This window comes from Cyanistes caeruleus, chromosome 9 (genome assembly GCF_971803275.1).
Source record: "Cyanistes caeruleus chromosome 9, bCyaCae1.hap1.1, whole genome shotgun sequence".
NCBI lineage: Eukaryota > Metazoa > Chordata > Aves > Passeriformes > Paridae > Cyanistes > Cyanistes caeruleus.
The window spans coordinates 10,108,911-10,125,476 of NC_141709.1; the positions used below are offsets into that span (position 1 = coordinate 10,108,911).

The window sequence follows — 16,566 nt, forward strand, 5'->3', positions numbered from 1 at the left end:
GCAGCGCCGCTGGCAGGGAGCTGTGCTGCTGGGACCCTGACAGGCTCTGTGTTCCCAGGGATGGCCGGGCAGCACCTCCGGGGGAACAAACGAGAGCTCCAGAGCATCTGTCAGGGTGAGTGAGGGCAGCGGGCTGCCAGCCTCGGCGGCCAAGGGGAGCTGCAATCCCTGCCCCGGCTGCCCAGGGCTCTGCTCCCTGTGCGGACCAGGCCTGGTGTGGCCAGGGCACACACAGAGATTTCAGGGGCACGAGTGCCAATAGTGTCCAGTGGCTTTGGGCTGATCCCTTTGGTCCCTGCTCCCTCCTGGCCATGGCCAGAGCCACCTGGGTTGGCCCTTGCACGGGGCTCTCCTCAGGTCCCCGCAGATCCAGATCTGACCATGGAGATCTGTTCCTCTCTCTTGCAGCCCTTGATGACAAGGCACAGGACATCAGCCCTGCCATCAGACTGCTGGCTCTGGAAACAGCCTTTGTCCTCCGCGCAGCTCAAGGCTCCATCTTGCAGAAGTGGCAAGATGGATTCCGCAGGGCACGCAAGAACCGCCCTTGTCTGTGGGCCCGTGGCTGGCGGTGCTGCTGGAGCTCTGAGGAGAGCTGAATTTAGAGGCTCTCTGTCTGCCGGGGCCATCTGAGCCAGGCAGGATTTTTCTTTAAGATGTTTTTTTTTTCCTTCTTCTTTTTTGTTCTTTAATATAGAAATATAGAAATAGAAATATATAGAATAGATACAGAATTATATATAGAAATATAGAATGTGTTCTCATACCCAGTGTCTCAGGTGCTTTCTCTGGTGCCCAGTGCGCAGGGCATAGAGGGAGAGGGGAAAAGGGTGCTTGTGCTCAGCAAGCTGCCCAGGCGTGCAGTGGGGAAGGGAAAATGGCCAGAAGGCCCTCGGCCTTGGGTGGTTCTGCTGAAGCCTTAACGCTGCCCACAGAGGAGCTGGGCAGGGGCTGGAGCTGTGGGGATCGCTGTGATTGTGGTGCCTGGAGATGGGCATGAGGCTTCTCCCAGCCAGGAAGCACCGTCTGTGTCCTGCAGCCCGTGGGTTGCTGGCGGGATTGCTGAGGGCTCTGAGGCTCTCTCAATCTGGCTCCTCTGGAGCTCCATCGGGGCTGCCCCGCTGCCGGGCAGGTTGGCCGGGCTGGGGGAGAGCAGAGGGGCCAGGGTGGTGGAAGCCCTGAGGAAATTGGGTGTCAGAGGCCACGAGCAGCCCCCAGGCAGTCACCTTGTTCCTGTCACCCGCTGCTCTGGTGCTTCCCCTGAGAGACTGCCATGCCTGCAGCAGAAGCCCTCGAGGCTGGGCCTCAGCAGCCCCGAGGTGCCCAGGCTGGGCTGTCTCGGGACAAGGAGGGCAAGGAGGCCCTGGCAGGGCACAGCCACTGGGTGCTGCCAGGGCAGCGGGCAGAGGCAGGGCTGGCGGCCAGCCCGGGCCCCCGTGCCTGCCCAGGCCACGGTGCTGAGACCAAGGCTCCCCTGACACAGAGCTCTGTGTCTGCACAGCTTCTGCCTCCATGGGGAGGGTGGTGATGTCTCCTCGAGCAGCGCTGCTGAGTCGCTGCTGCTGAAGCGGCTCTGGACAGAGCAGAAACGGCACCAGAGCGTGCACAGGAACGGCCCTCAGGGCTGGGCTGGAGTGGCCAAGATGCCTCCTTCTCTTGCAGGAATAACAGAGATGGTGGACACAGTCCCTTCAGTATATATGTTCTACAGGCTGTAGTTAGGTTCTTTATTGCAATTGCTATAGAGGTCCTTTCATTGTACATACATTTTATAGATTGTTGCTATGAAGATTCTTATAACATAAATACATTCTGTAGTTCATTGTTGGTGGTGGTGCTGTTGTGTAAATAAATTGTCCTTGTTTGTCACAGGCTGTCTGTCTTTGCATTTGCTTTGGGCACAGGCAGCATTTGCACAGCTGTGGTTTCCCCTTGCCCTGGGTTCCTGAGGCTGGAGGTCCCTGGGGGTGCTGGCACAGCCACCCTGGGGCTGGGGTCCCCGTGCACAGGAGGGAACCACTGGTGGCGCTCCCGGCACTGGGCACCACTCGTGTTCCTGGGCTGCTGCAGAGCGGTGTCCCCAAGAGCAAAGCTGTCACCAGCAGAGAGGGGGCTCTGACAGGAGCAGCCCCTGCAGCAATGCAAAGCAGGCAGGAAACCTCCTGCCACCCTTCCTGCTGCAGCCACAGGTTTGAGCTGTTCCTAAAGATCCTGTTGGGCTGTCTGAGACACTTGGGCCAAGGCATTGCTTCCAAGCTGGGCCACTTTGGCCGGGCTGGGTGGAGCCCCAGGGCAGGGGGCAGCGTGTGCAACGGCCCTTGGTGACACGGTGCATCATGGTAACCGTGGAATGGAACGGGACAGGGTGTCCAAGGGCCCTTTGTGACATGGGGTGACATTAGTGTTGGTGGTGACACAGCCACACCACAGTGCCTGGTGCACGTGACAGGGCAGGACGGGACAGAGTGGTGCTGTGAGGAGCCCCCACACGGCGCACTCATTCCTTGCTGACCCAGAGCCTTTCTGAGGCGTTACTCCTGCAGGTCACCTCGAGGCCAGACCACAGCACTCGGTGACCTGCAGCCTTCCCGAGGCTTCACTTCTGGTGAGGTGAAGCACCACACTTCTCAGGTGTGCTCGAGCCCAGACCGTGGCATTTCCTCACCGCGGTCCTTGACGACGAGTCTCCTGTCCTTGTGGCACGAGCCCCTGAGACCCAAGTGCAGGACTGGCTGTCCTGCAGCCTTGCCAAGACTTCACTCCTGCAGGTGCCTTCCAGGCACAGCTGCAGGACTTGCCAACTCAGACCTTTTCTGAGCCACCTCTGCTGCGAGTAGCCATGAATCCAGGCAGTGATGTTGAGCAGAGACCTCCAAGTGTCCCCAAGCTGACCTGGGTGAAGGAGGAGAAAGAAGGCCCTGGGACTGCCCCAGCACAGCAGCCTGGAGAGCTGGAGCAATTTCAGCCACCTCAGGAGGGTGAGCGGCAGACCTGGGCCTGCAGCCAGCTTGGCCTCGTCCCATCCCATCCCATCCCATCCCATCCCATCCCATCCCATCCCATCCCATCCCATCCCATCCCCCGGGGACACACCCATGGACAGGACAGAAGTGGGGCTGGGTCAGACGCCCTGGAGCTGTACTCTGTGCCCTGGGGCCTCCCGGGGCTGTCCCTGCCTGGGGAGTGCAGGGCTGGGCTGTGTTCTCCGGCCTCTCCCGCAGCCCCTCAGCTCAAGCTGCGCTCGCTCTTTGCCAGGAGCAGCCATGGAGCGCACTCGAGAGCAGGATCGCAGCCGTGGCCTCTTCCGCACAACAGCGCAGGTACCTGCAGCCATCCCCTCTCCTGCTCAGCCCAGCACCACGCTTGGAGCACTCCATGCAATGTCCCTCATTTCTTGCCCTTCTGCTGCAGATGATTTGCAAATTCATGAAGAGAATTCGGGAGGAAGAGACCACTGCCATGGGCACTGTGGTCAGAGCATACTCTCCCATCTTCAAAACCAAGGCCAGTGCTGCCCTGCTGGACATGCTTGTGGAGGAGGGTCCTTCCAGTCCAAAGCAAGTAAGCAGTCTGTGGCCTGGCTTCGATCCTCCCAGGAATTGCTTGGCCACGCCAGCTGCTCACTGCGAGCCTTTGAGGCCGTGGCAGTGCGGTGGGAAGAGAAGCACTTCTCTGGGAAGCTGGGCACATTACTCCTGCTGGCAGCTTTCCAAGTTTCCCTGTGCCTTCTCCAGGTGCTCCCCATGGTGAGGTTCATCTACCAGTGGCTCAAGGCTAATGAGTTTCCTGAGTACAATCTGTACAGGCCCCTTCTGGATATGACAGAGGCACAGCCTGCTGACGTGGTGATGGCTCTCCTGCGTGTGGCCCCATGGTGTGACAGGTACAGGGCCCACGTGCCCAGAGGGCTCAGGGCATCCCCCTGCACAGCCCGGCTCAGGTGTCTGACAAACAGAGGATTCCAGGGCCCTGTGGCTCCTCCCTTTGTCAGCCCTGGCACAGCAGCCCCCGAGCCTGCTGCCCTCAGGGGCCAGTCCCCACAGGGCTGGGCTGCCACTGAGGGGCAGTGGGCAGAGGCAGGGCTGGCAGCCAGCTCAGCTCCCTGCTGCTGCCCAGGCCACGGGGATGTGTCCCAGACCCCCCTGACACAGAACTCTGACCCCACAGAGCTGCTACCACCATGTGGAAGAGCATCATGTGCTCGTGCAGGGCTGCAGAGCCAGCCATGCTGATACTTCTGGATGTGCTGGGCACCTGGCCAGAGCTCAGCATGTGCACCTCCGACGGGGACCACACGGCTGTCCTTGCCCTGGCTGTGAGTTTCTGCAACTGACCTTTGCTCACCCCAAGGTCACCTCTCCCTCAGGTCTCCATCCTCCCTCCTCCCATGGCATCTCCCTGCATCAAGCACTGGGCTCCAACCTGGCCTAGGAGCAGCTCCAGGGCCACCAGGCCGGCTGCTGTCCCTACATCTCCACTGGCCTCTCCCTGCCACGCTCGGGCCCTGCCACATGGACACCTGGGCACTGAGCGCTGACTCGGGCTGCTCTGTCCTTCACAGGCAACTGTGGTGATATGGAAGATGCTCCAGCTGCCCTGTCTCCCACATGCAGTGACAGTGTATTTCCCCCGTCTCTTGGTGCATCTGCTCTTGCAAGTGCTGTTCAGCACATTGGATCTGCCAGAGAAGGTCGATACCTTCTGGAAGAGATGCCAGCAGCAACACGGCCTTGCCATCAGCCCCAACAGGTGCTCCATGCCAGTCCTCCTGTCCCTGCCATGTCCCCAGGGCAGAAGCCCGTGCTCCCAGCATCACCTGGGCTTTGCTGTGCACACAGGTTTGCAGTGCAGACCCTGAAGGCCCTGCTCTGCCGACTGCACTATGAGGATGTGGTGGCAGCAGTGGAAGACGAGTGTGGCTGGGACACGCTGCTGTGTGCTGGCACGCACCACTGTGCTGTGGGTGTGCTGGCCAGGTGAGCTGCCCCCAAACAGCGTTTGTGCCCCGAGCCTGGGGTGCCCCACACAGTCCCCGTGGTCATGGGCCAGAGGGCCTTGTCACCAAGGGATGGCCAAGGACACTGCACAAGCCTGGGAGAGGAGGGTGCCCAAGAGCAGCTGCTTCCCAAAGGGCCTGGGTCCCCTTGCAGGGTGGTGGAGAAGGGCCAAGCTCCTCCTGGGAGTCAGTCCATGGAGAGGTTTGTCCCGCTGGCTCAGGGTCTTGGTTCCTTTTTCCTCCCATCAGAGCAATGCGTCACGTGTCCCTACCCTTGTGTTCTGCGATTGCATTCTACCTGCTCGGGCTGCTCAGCAAAGACACGGCACACGGGGATTTGGCCGCCATGGCGTTCCTTGTGGAGGTGAGCCTGAAGGGCAGCGCTGTCTCGCTGAGCTGTCTCCCAGCTCTCTGCCCTCTCGGTGCCGCAGCCGCCCGGGACGGTGCCCACGCCCTGTGCTGCTGCCTGGGCCCAGCCCTGTGCGCTGCTGCCCCATCACCGGCCTGTGCCCTTCAGATGTTGGAGTGCCTGGACTCGAGTGAATACCGTGACAGCGTCCTGGAGATCGCATCAAACAAACTGCAGAGCGAGTGCAGGGAGAGGCGTCGCTTGGCACTCAGAGGCCTTGTGGTGCTCGGCAAGAATTCCTCCATGGTGAGAAGGGGGCAGCGGCTGCCGGCGTGGGGCTGGGGAAGGCAGTGGCTTGCGCTTGGCTGGCCTTTGGGCACTGAGGCAGCTGCTGCCAGTTCTCCTGCCTCCTGCCTCTTGCCTCCTGCCCCAGGCCTTTGGCACAGGCCTTTGGCCTCTGGGCCCTGTGGCAGCAGGGTGGCATTTCACACACTTGTGTTCCACACAGGCCAAAAGAATGTGGGGCCTGCATGAAAGGCTCGTGGAGCTCCTGGGGGAAAATGACAGCCATGTGCTTGGGATGAGCATCGCTCTCCTCAGCCGTTTGCTCCTGTACAGTGGTGGCCCGATAACCATCCCCCTCGGCCTGCAGCTGGCTGAGGCGCTCCTGCCGCTCTTTGACAATGTAAGGCTCTGTGTCTCCAGCCATGGCTGCTGCCTTGGCACTGTGCCCTGGGCATTTGCAGGCCTGTGCCCAGGTGGGCCTGAAGCAGCTGATGCTGAGGTCTTTATTTCTTCCTTTCGTACAGGACGATAGCCAGGTGCAGCTGTGCTCCATGTTCATCTTCCAAGAGATGATGGATTTAGTACCAAAGGAGGGGAAAAAGGCCCTGAAGTCCCACGTGCAGCAGAGCCTGCTCCCACTCTCCTTGCACTGCCATGATGAGAACCAGCGCGTGGTTGATGTGAGGACTCGGCAGCTGCCGTGGCTCCCTGGCAGGGCGCTCGGCTGCCTCCTGCTCTGCTGCCTCGCAGGCTGCAGCTCCCTCCTGGTCTTGGCCCAGGGACGTGGGTCCTGTGCCCTGGGCTGTGGTGCCATCTCTGGGTCTCTGCTGCTCTCCAGGCCTCCCGGGAAACGCTGCTCTGTTCCGCCCGATTCCTGAAGAGGAAGGATCTCCAGCAGATGCTGCGGGTGGATCAGACCTGGAGGTTCGGCGAGGGCTTGGTAAGGGCGGGCTGGAAGCCCCAGCCCAAGGTTGGAGAAGCTCAGTGTGTGCGGCTGGCAGCTGTGCCCTGCCCAGTGCCGCACCCAGGGCCGCCAGCCTGTGCTGCTCCCTTCCCTGGGCCCCGCGGGCTCTACTCCAGCCCCCTGTGGCCCCGAGCCGTGTGCCCATGGAGCCCCGGCACCGCTGGTCTGTCGGGCAGGGCAGCACCGCGGCTCCCCGGGCAGCCCCCGGCCCTCTGCCCCCTCCAGAGCCCGGCGCCAGCGGCTGCTGCCCGGTGCCTCAGGGCTGGGCGGGCACGGGAGGCCGGGGCTGGCCGCAGGCAGCAGTGCCCGGCCGAGGGGCAGAGCCCGCACCAACCCTTCCCTCCCGCCGCTCTCTGCAGCTGGCACAGGACAGGAGCCGAGCGGCTGAGCACCTGCACCGGGCCCTGCTGTACCTGGACAGCCCGCAGGAGTCCCTGCGAGCGGCGGCCATCAGGTTCATTGGTGAGCCACGAACCGGGCTGGGCTCCCTCCCTGCCCCGCCGCAGCTCGGCCCCAGCCCCGGCTGCTGCCCCGGCCCTGGAGCCCCGGCTGCCCTCGGGGCTGCTGCTGCCGGCCTCTGGCAGCCGGGGCCCTTGGGCTCAGTCAGGATGCGGCAAGGGCCGGGGCTGAGCCCTGCCGGGGCAGGAGGCCGTGTGGCCCCAGGGCTGGCAGCGCCGCTGGCAGGGAGCTGTGCTGCTGGGACCCTGACAGGCTCTGTGTTCCCAGGGATGGCCGGGCAGCACCTCCGGGGGAACAAACGAGAGCTCCAGAGCATCTGTCAGGGTGAGTGAGGGCAGCGGGCTGCCAGCCCCGGCTGCCAAGGGGAGCTGCAATCCCTGCCCCGGCTGCCCAGGGCTCTGCTCCCTGTGCGGACCAGGCCTGGTGTGGCCAGGGCACACACAGAGATTTCAGGGGCACGAGTGCCAATAGTGTCCAGTGGCTTTGGGCTGATCCCTTTGGTCCCTGCTCCCTCCTGGCCATGGCCAGAGCCACCTGGGTTGGCCCTTGCACGGGGCTCTCCTCGGGTCCCTGCAGATCCAGATCTGACCATGGAGATCTGTTCCTCTCTCTTGCAGCCCTTGATGACAAGGCACAGGACATCAGCCCTGCCATCAGAAGTCTGGCTCTGGAAACAGCCTTTGTCCTCCGCGCAGCTCAAGGCTCCATCTTGCAGAAGTGGCAAGATGGATTCCGCAGGGCACGCAAGAACCGCCCTTGTCTGTGGGCCCGTGGCTGGCGGTGCTGCTGGAGCTCTGAGGAGAGCTGAATTTAGAGGCTCTCTGTCTGCCGGGGCCATCTGAGCCGGGCAGGATTTTTCTTTAGGATATTTTTTTTATTCCTTCTTCTTCGTTCTTTTTAATATAGATATATAGAAATAGAAATATATAGAATATAGATATAGAATTATATATAGAAATATAGAATTATATTTAGAAATATAGAATGTGTTCTCATACCCAGTGTCTCAGGTGCTTTCTCTGGTGCCCAGTGTGCGCAGGGCATAGGGGGAGAGGGGAAAAGGGTGCTTGTGCTCAGCAAGCTGCCCAGGCGTGCAGTGGGGAAGGGAAAATGGCCAGAAGGCCCTCGGCCTTGGGTGGTTCTGCTGAAGCCTTAACGCTGCCCACAGAGGAGCTGGGCAGGGGCTGGAGCTGTGGGGATCGCTGTGATTGTGGTGCCTGGAGATGGGCACGAGGCTTCTCCCAGCCAGGAAGCGCCGTCTGTGTCCTGCAGCCTGTGGGTTGCTGGCGGGATTGCTGAGGGCTCTGAGGCTCTCTCAATCTGGCTCCTCTGGAGCTCCATCGGGGCTGCACCGCTGCCGGGCAGGTTGGCCGGGCTGGGGGAGAGCAGAGGGGCCAGGGTGGTGGAAGCCCTGAGGAAATTGGGTGTCAGAGGCCACGAGCAGCCCCCAGGCAGTCACCTTGTTCCTGTCACCCGCTGCTCTGGTGCTTCCCCTGAGAGACTGCCATGCCTGCAGCAGAAGCCCTCGAGGCTGGGCCTCAGCAGCCCCGAGGTGCCCAGGCTGGGCTGTCTCGGGACAAGGAGGGCAAGGAGGCCCTGGCAGGGCACAGCCAGTGGGTGCTGCCAGGGCAGCAGGCAGAGGCAGGGCTGGCGGCCAGCCCGGGCCCCCGCGCCTGCCCAGGCCACGGTGCTGAGACCAAGGCTCCCCTGACACAGAGCTCTGTGTCTGCACAGCTTCTGCCTCCATGGGGAGGGTGGTGATGTCTCCTCGAGCAGCGCTGCTGAGTCGCTGCTGCTGAAGCGGCTCTGGACAGAGCAGAAACGGCACCAGAGCGTGCACAGGAACGGCCCTCAGGGCTGGGCTGGAGTGGCCAAGATGCCTCCTTCTCTTGCAGGAATAACAGAGATGGTGGACACAGTCCCTTCAGTATATATGTTCTACAGGCTGTAGTTAGGTTCTTTATTGCAATTGCTATAGAGGTCCTTTCATTGTACATACATTTTATAGATTGTTGCTATGAAGATTCTTATAACATAAATACATTCTGTAGTTCATTGTTGGTGGTGGTGCTGTTGTGTAAATAAATTGTCCTTGTTTGTCACAGGCTGTCTGTCTTTGCATTTGCTTTGGGCACAGGCAGCATTTGCACAGCTGTGGTTTCCCCTTGCCCTGGGTTCCTGAGGCTGGAGGTCCCTGGGGGTGCTGGCACAGCCACCCTGGGGCTGGGGTCCCCGTGCACAGGAGGGAACCACTGGTGGCGCTCCCGGCACTGGGCACCACTCGTGTTCCTGGGCTGCTGCAGAGCGGTGTCCCCAAGAGCAAAGCTGTCACCAGCAGAGAGGGGGCTCTGACAGGAGCAGCCCCTGCAGCAATGCAAAGCAGGCAGGAAACCTCCTGCCACCCTTCCTGCTGCAGCCACAGGTTTGAGCTGTTCCTAAAGATCCTGTTGGGCTGTCTGAGACACTTGGGCCAAGGCATTGCTTCCAAGCTGGGCCACTTTGGCCGGGCTGGGTGGAGCCCCAGGGCAGGGGGCAGCGTGTGCAACGGCCCTTGGTGACACGGTGCATCATGGTAACCGTGGAATGGAACAGGACAGGGTGTCCAAGGGCCCTTTGTGACATGGGGTGACATTAGTGTTGGTGGTGACACAGCCACACCACAGTGCCTGGTGCACGTGACAGGGCAGGACGGGACAGAGTGGTGCTGTGAGGAGCCCCCACACGGCGCACTCATTCCTTGCTGACCCAGAGCCTTTCTGAGGCGTTACTCCTGCAGGTCACCTCGAGGCCAGACCACAGCACTCGGTGACCTGCAGCCTTCCCGAGGCTTCACTTCTGGTGAGGTGAAGCACCACACTTCTCAGGTGTGCTCGAGCCCAGACCGTGGCATTTCCTCACCGCGGTCCTTGACGACGAGTCTCCTGTCCTTGTGGCACGAGCCCCTGAGACCCAAGTGCAGGACTGGCTGTCCTGCAGCCTTGCCAAGACTTCACTCCTGCAGGTGCCTTCCAGGCACAGCTGCAGGACTTGCCAACTCAGACCTTTTCTGAGCCACCTCTGCTGCGAGTAGCCATGAATCCAGGCAGTGATGTTGAGCAGAGACCTCCAAGTGTCCCCAAGCTGACCTGGGTGAAGGAGGAGAAAGAAGGCCCTGGGACTGCCCCAGCACAGCAGCCTGGAGAGCTGGAGCAATTTCAGCCACCTCAGGAGGGTGAGCGGCAGACCTGGGCCTGCAGCCAGCTTGGCCTCGTCCCATCCCATCCCATCCCATCCCATCCCATCCCATCCCATCCCATCCCATCCCATCCCATCCCATCCCATCCCATCCCATCCCATCCCCCGGGGACACACCCATGGACAGGACAGAAGTGGGGCTGGGTCAGACGCCCTGGAGCTGTACTCTGTGCCCTGGGGCCTCCTGGGGCTGTCCCTGCCTGGGGAGTGCAGGGCTGGGCTGTGTTCTCCGGCCTCTCCCGCAGCCCCTCAGCTCAAGCTGCGCTCGCTCTTTGCCAGGAGCAGCCATGGAGCGCACTCGAGAGCAGGATCGCAGCCGTGGCCTCTTCCGCACAACAGCGCAGGTACCTGCAGCCATCCCCTCTCCTGCTCAGCCCAGCACCACGCTTGGAGCACTCCATGCAATGTCCCTCATTTCTTGCCCTTCTGCTGCAGATGATTTGCAAATTCATGAAGAGAATTCGGGAGGAAGAGACCACTGCCATGGGCACTGTGGTCAGAGCATACTCTCCCATCTTCAAAACCAAGGCCAGTGCTGCCCTGCTGGACATGCTTGTGGAGGAGGGTCCTTCCAGTCCAAAGCAAGTAAGGCAGTCTGTGGCCTGGCTTCGATCCTCCCAGGAATTGCTTGGCCACGCCAGCTGCTCACTGCGAGCCTTTGAGGCCGTGGCAGTGCGGTGGGAAGAGAAGCACTTCTCTGGGAAGCTGGGCACATTACTCCTGCTGGCAGCTTTCCAAGTTTCCCTGTGCCTTCTCCAGGTGCTCCCCATGGTGAGGTTCATCTACCAGTGGCTCAAGGCTAATGAGTTTCCTGAGTACAATCTGTACAGGCCCCTTCTGGATATGACAGAGGCACAGCCTGCTGACGTGGTGATGGCTCTCCTGCGTGTGGCCCCATGGTGTGACAGGTACAGGGCCCACGTGCCCAGAGGGCTCAGGGCATCCCCCTGCACAGCCCGGCTCAGGTGTCTGACAAACAGAGGATTCCAGGGCCCTGTGGCTCCTCCCTTTGTCAGCCCTGGCACAGCAGCCCCCGAGCCTGCTGCCCTCAGGGGCCAGTCCCCACAGGGCTGGGCTGCCACTGAGGGGCAGTGGGCAGAGGCAGGGCTGGCAGCCAGCTCAGCTCCCTGCTGCTGCCCAGGCCACGGGGATGTGTCCCAGACCCCCCTGACACAGAACTCTGACCCCACAGAGCTGCTACCACCATGTGGAAGAGCATCATGTGCTCGTGCAGGGCTGCAGAGCCAGCCATGCTGATACTTCTGGATGTGCTGGGCACCTGGCCAGAGCTCAGCATGTGCACCTCCGACGGGGACCACACGGCTGTCCTTGCCCTGGCTGTGAGTTTCTGCAACTGACCTTTGCTCACCCCAAGGTCACCTCTCCCTCAGGTCTCCATCCTCCCTCCTCCCATGGCATCTCCCTGCATCAGGCACTGGGCTCCAACCTGGCCTAGGAGCAGCTCCAGGGCCACCAGGCCGGCTGCTGTCCCTACATCTCCACTGGCCTCTCCCTGCCACGCTCGGGCCCTGCCACATGGACACCTGGGCACTGAGCGCTGACTCGGGCTGCTCTGTCCTTCACAGGCAACTGTGGTGATATGGAAGATGCTCCAGCTGCCCTGTCTCCCACATGCAGTGACAGTGTATTTCCCCCGTCTCTTGGTGCATCTGCTCTTGCAAGTGCTGTTCAGCACATTGGATCTGCCAGAGAAGGTCGATACCTTCTGGAAGAGATGCCAGCAGCAACACGGCCTTGCCATCAGCCCCAACAGGTGCTCCATGCCAGTCCTCCTGTCCCTGCCATGTCCCCAGGGCAGAAGCCCGTGCTCCCAGCATCACCTGGGCTTTGCTGTGCACACAGGTTTGCAGTGCAGACCCTGAAGGCCCTGCTCTGCCGACTGCACTATGAGGATGTGGTGGCAGCAGTGGAAGACGAGTGTGGCTGGGACACGCTGCTGTGTGCTGGCACGCACCACTGTGCTGTGGGTGTGCTGGCCAGGTGAGCTGCCCCCAAACAGCGTTTGTGCCCCGTGCCTGGGGTGCCCCACACAGTCCCCGTGGTCAGGGGCCAGAGGGCCTTGTCACCAAGGGATGGCCAAGGACACTGCACAAGCCTGGGAGAGGAGGGTGCCCAAGAGCAGCTGCTTCCCAAAGGGCCTGGGTCCCCTTGCAGGGTGGTGGAGAAGGGCCAAGCTCCTCCTGGGAGTCAGTCCATGGAGAGGTTTGTCCCGCTGGCTCAGGGTCTTGGTTCCTTTTTCCTCCCATCAGAGCAATGCGTCACGTGTCCCTACCCTTGTGTTCTGCGATTGCATTCTACCTGCTCGGGCTGCTCAGCAAAGACACGGCACACGGGGATTTGGCCGCCATGGCGTTCCTTGTGGAGGTGAGCCTGAAGGGCAGCGCTGTCTCGCTGAGCTGTCTCCCAGCTCTCTGCCCTCTCGGTGCCGCAGCCGCCCGGGACGGTGCCCACGCCCTGTGCTGCTGCCTGGGCCCAGCCCTGTGCGCTGCTGCCCCATCACCGGCCTGTGCCCTTCAGATGTTGGAGTGCCTGGACTCGAGTGAATACCGTGACAGCGTCCTGGAGATCGCATCAAACAAACTGCAGAGCGAGTGCAGGGAGAGGCGTCGCTTGGCACTCAGAGGCCTTGTGGTGCTCGGCAAGAATTCCTCCATGGTGAGAAGGGGGCAGCGGCTGCCGGCGTGGGGCTGGGGAAGGCAGTGGCTTGCGCTTGGCTGGCCTTTGGGCACTGAGGCAGCTGCTGCCAGCTCTCCTGCCTCCTGCCTCTTGCCTCCTGCCCCAGGCCTTTGGCACAGGCCTTTGGCCTCTGGGCCCTGTGGCAGCAGGGTGGCATTTCACACACTTGTGTTCCACACAGGCCAAAAGAATGTGGGGCCTGCATGAAAGGCTCGTGGAGCTCCTGGGGGAAAATGACAGCCATGTGCTTGGGATGAGCATCGCTCTCCTCAGCCGTTTGTTCCTGTACAGTGGTGGCCCGATAACCATCCCCCTCGGCCTGCAGCTGGCTGAGGCGCTCCTGCCGCTCTTTGACAATGTAAGGCTCTGTGTCTCCAGCCATGGCTGCTGCCTTGGCACTGTGCCCTGGGCATTTGCAGGCCTGTGCCCAGGTGGGCCTGAAGCAGCTGATGCTGAGGTCTTTATTTCTTCCTTTCGTACAGGACGATAGCCAGGTGCAGCTGTGCTCCATGTTCATCTTCCAAGAGATGATGGATTTAGTACCAAAGGAGGGGAAAAAGGCCCTGAAGTCCCACGTGCAGCAGAGCCTGCTCCCACTCTCCTTGCACTGCCATGATGAGAACCAGCGCGTGGTTGATGTGAGGACTCGGCAGCTGCCGTGGCTCCCTGGCAGGGCGCTCGGCTGCCTCCTGCTCTGCTGCCTCGCAGGCTGCAGCTCCCTCCTGGTCTTGGCCCAGGGACGTGGGTCCTGTGCCCTGGGCTGTGGTGCCATCTCTGGGTCTCTGCTGCTCTCCAGGCCTCCCGGGAAACGCTGCTCTGTTCCGCCCGATTCCTGAAGAGGAAGGATCTCCAGCAGATGCTGCGGGTGGATCAGACCTGGAGGTTCGGCGAGGGCTTGGTAAGGGCGGGCTGGAAGCCCCAGCCCAAGGTTGGAGAAGCTCAGTGTGTGCGGCTGGCAGCTGTGCCCTGCCCAGTGCCGCACCCAGGGCCGCCAGCCTGTGCCCCACACGCTGCTCCCTTCCCTGGGCCCCGCGGGCTCTACTCCAGCCCCCTGTGGCCCCGAGCCGTGTGCCCATGGAGCCCCGGCACCGCTGCTCTGTCGGGCAGGGCAGCACCGCGGCTCCCCGGGCAGCCCCCGGCCCTCTGCCCCCTCCAGAGCCCGGCGCCAGCGGCTGCTGCCCGGTGCCTCAGGGCTGGGCGGGCACGGGAGGCCGGGGCTGGCCGCAGGCAGCAGTGCCCGGCCGAGGGGCAGAGCCCGCACCAACCCTTCCCTCCCGCCGCTCTCTGCAGCTGGCACAGGACAGGAGCCGAGCGGCTGAGCACCTGCACCGGGCCCTGCTGTACCTGGACAGCCCGCAGGAGTCCCTGCGAGCGGCGGCCATCAGGTTCATTGGTGAGCCACGAACCGGGCTGGGCTCCCTCCCTGCCCCGCCGCAGCTCGGCCCCAGCCCCGGCTGCTGCCCCGGCCCTGGAGCCCCGGCTGCCCTCGGGGCTGCTGCTGCCGGCCTCTGGCAGCCGGGGCCCTTGGGCTGAGTCAGGATGCGGCAAGGGCCGGGGCTGAGCCCTGCCGGGGCAGGAGGCCGTGTGGCCCCAGGGCTGGCAGCGCCGCTGGCAGGGAGCTGTGCTGCTGGGACCCTGACAGGCTCTGTGTTCCCAGGGATGGCCGGGCAGCACCTCCGGGGGAACAAACGAGAGCTCCAGAGCATCTGTCAGGGTGAGTGAGGGCAGCGGGCTGCCAGCCCCGGCTGCCAAGGGGAGCTGCAATCCCTGCCCCGGCTGCCCAGGGCTCTGCTCCCTGTGCGGACCAGGCCTGGTGTGGCCAGGGCACACACAGAGATTTCAGGGGCACGAGTGCCAATAGTGTCCAGTGGCTTTGGGCTGATCCCTTTGGTCCCTGCTCCCTCCTGGCCATGGCCAGAGCCACCTGGGTTGGCCCTTGCACGGGGCTCTCCTCGGGTACCTGCAGATCCAGATCTGACCATGGAGATCTGTTCCTCTCTCTTGCAGCCCTTGATGACAAGGCACAGGACATCAGCCCTGCCATCAGACTGCTGGCTCTGGAAACAGCCTTTGTCCTCCGCGCAGCTCAAGGCTCCATCTTGCAGAAGTGGCGAGATGGATTCCGCAGGGCACGCAAGAACCGCCCTTGTCTGTGGGCCCGTGGCTGGCGGTGCTGCTGGAGCTCTGAGGAGAGCTGAATTGAGAGGCTCTCTGTCTGCCGGGGCCATCTGAGCCGGGCAGGATTTTTCTTTAGGATATTTTTTTTATTCCTTCTTCTTCGTTCTTTTTAATATAGATATATAGAAATAGAAATATATAGAATATAGATATAGAATTATATATAGAAATATAGAATTATATTTAGAAATATAGAATGTGTTCTCATACCCAGTGTCTCAGGTGCTTTCTCTGGTGCCCAGTGCGCAGGGCATAGAGGGAGAGGGGAAAAGGGTGCTTGTGCTCAGCAAGCTGCCCAGGCGTGCAGTGGGGAAGGGAAAATGGCCAGAAGGCCCTCGGCCTTGGGTGGTTCTGCTGAAGCCTTAACGCTGCCCACAGAGGAGCTGGGCAGGGGCTGGAGCTGTGGGGATCGCTGTGATTGTGGTGCCTGGAGATGGGCACGAGGCTTCTCCCAGCCAGGAAGCGCCGTCTGTGTCCTGCAGCCCGTGGGTTGCTGGCGGGATTGCTGAGGGCTCTGAGGCTCTCTCAATCTGGCTCCTCTGGAGCTCCATCGGGGCTGCACCGCTGCCGGGCAGGTTGGCCGGGCTGGGGGAGAGCAGAGGGGCCAGGGTGGTGGAAGCCCTGAGGAAATTGGGTGTCAGAGGCCACGAGCAGCCCCCAGGCAGTCACCTTGTTCCTGTCACCCGCTGCTCTGGTGCTTCCCCTGAGAGACTGCCATGCCTGCAGCAGAAGCCCTCGAGGCTGGGCCTCAGCAGCCCCGAGGTGCCCAGGCTGGGCTGTCTCGGGACAAGGAGGGCAAGGAGGCCCTGGCAGGGCACAGCCACTGGGTGCTGCCAGGGCAGCGGGCAGAGGCAGGGCTGGCGGCCAGCCCGGGCCCCCGCGCCTGCCCAGGCCACGGTGCTGAGACCAAGGCTCCCCTGACACAGAGCTCTGTGTCTGCACAGCTTCTGCCTCCATGGGGAGGGTGGTGATGTCTCCTCGAGCAGCGCTGCTGAGTCGCTGCTGCTGAAGCGGCTCTGGACAGAGCAGAAACGGCACCAGAGCGTGCACAGGAACGGCCCTCAGGGCTGGGCTGGAGTGGCCAAGATGCCTCCTTCTCTTGCAGGAATAACAGAGATGGTGGACACAGTCCCTTCAGTATATATGTTCTACAGGCTGTAGTTAGGTTCTTTATTGCAATTGCTATAGAGGTCCTTTCATTGTACATACATTTTATAGATTGTTGCTATGAAGATTCTTATAACATAAATACATTCTGTAGTTCATTGTTGGTGGTGGTGCTGTTGTGTAAATAAATTGTCCTTGTTTGTCACAGGCTGTCTGTCTTTGCATTTGCTTTGGGCACAGGCAGCATTTGCACAGCTGTGGTTTCCCCTTGCCCTGGGTTCCTGAGGCTGGAGGTCC

At 61.8% G+C, this 16,566-nt stretch overlaps 2 protein-coding genes and 1 pseudogene across 5 annotated transcripts in view; all 3 read left to right on the forward strand.

Moving 5' to 3' along the window:
• The window catches only part of LOC147651556 (coiled-coil domain-containing protein 180-like), a 241,593-nt pseudogene that overhangs the window by 79,868 nt on the left and 145,159 nt on the right, over positions 1–16,566 (forward strand). The gene's annotated exons all lie outside the window — the stretch shown is intronic.
• LOC147651560 (uncharacterized) overlaps positions 1–16,566 on the forward strand; it is a 41,053-nt gene that overhangs the window by 11,089 nt on the left and 13,398 nt on the right. For 2 of the 3 annotated variants that reach the window (XM_086842862.1, XM_086842861.1), the window contains exons 10-11: positions 59–115; positions 409–766. The exons of the other annotated variant lie outside the window; for it this stretch is intronic. In XM_086842862.1, coding sequence (XP_086698988.1) covers positions 59–115; positions 409–633 — 282 coding nt within the window. In that variant the 3' untranslated portion in view covers positions 634–766. Of the gene's footprint in view, positions 1–58; positions 116–408; positions 767–16,566 lie in introns of those variants that run through there. 3 annotated transcript variants of the gene reach the window in all.
• Positions 9,712–14,728, forward strand: LOC147651561 (maestro heat-like repeat-containing protein family member 7). The gene is made up of 14 exons (XM_086842265.1): positions 9,712–10,264; positions 10,567–10,631; positions 10,723–10,872; positions 11,047–11,195; positions 11,480–11,627; positions 11,874–12,061; positions 12,151–12,288; positions 12,558–12,672; positions 12,826–12,963; positions 13,166–13,342; positions 13,467–13,622; positions 13,781–13,882; positions 14,275–14,377; positions 14,642–14,728. Exons 1-14 carry the CDS (start codon positions 10,126–10,128, stop codon positions 14,704–14,706), a joined length of 1,833 nt encoding a protein of 610 aa, XP_086698391.1. The 5' UTR covers positions 9,712–10,125; the 3' UTR covers positions 14,707–14,728.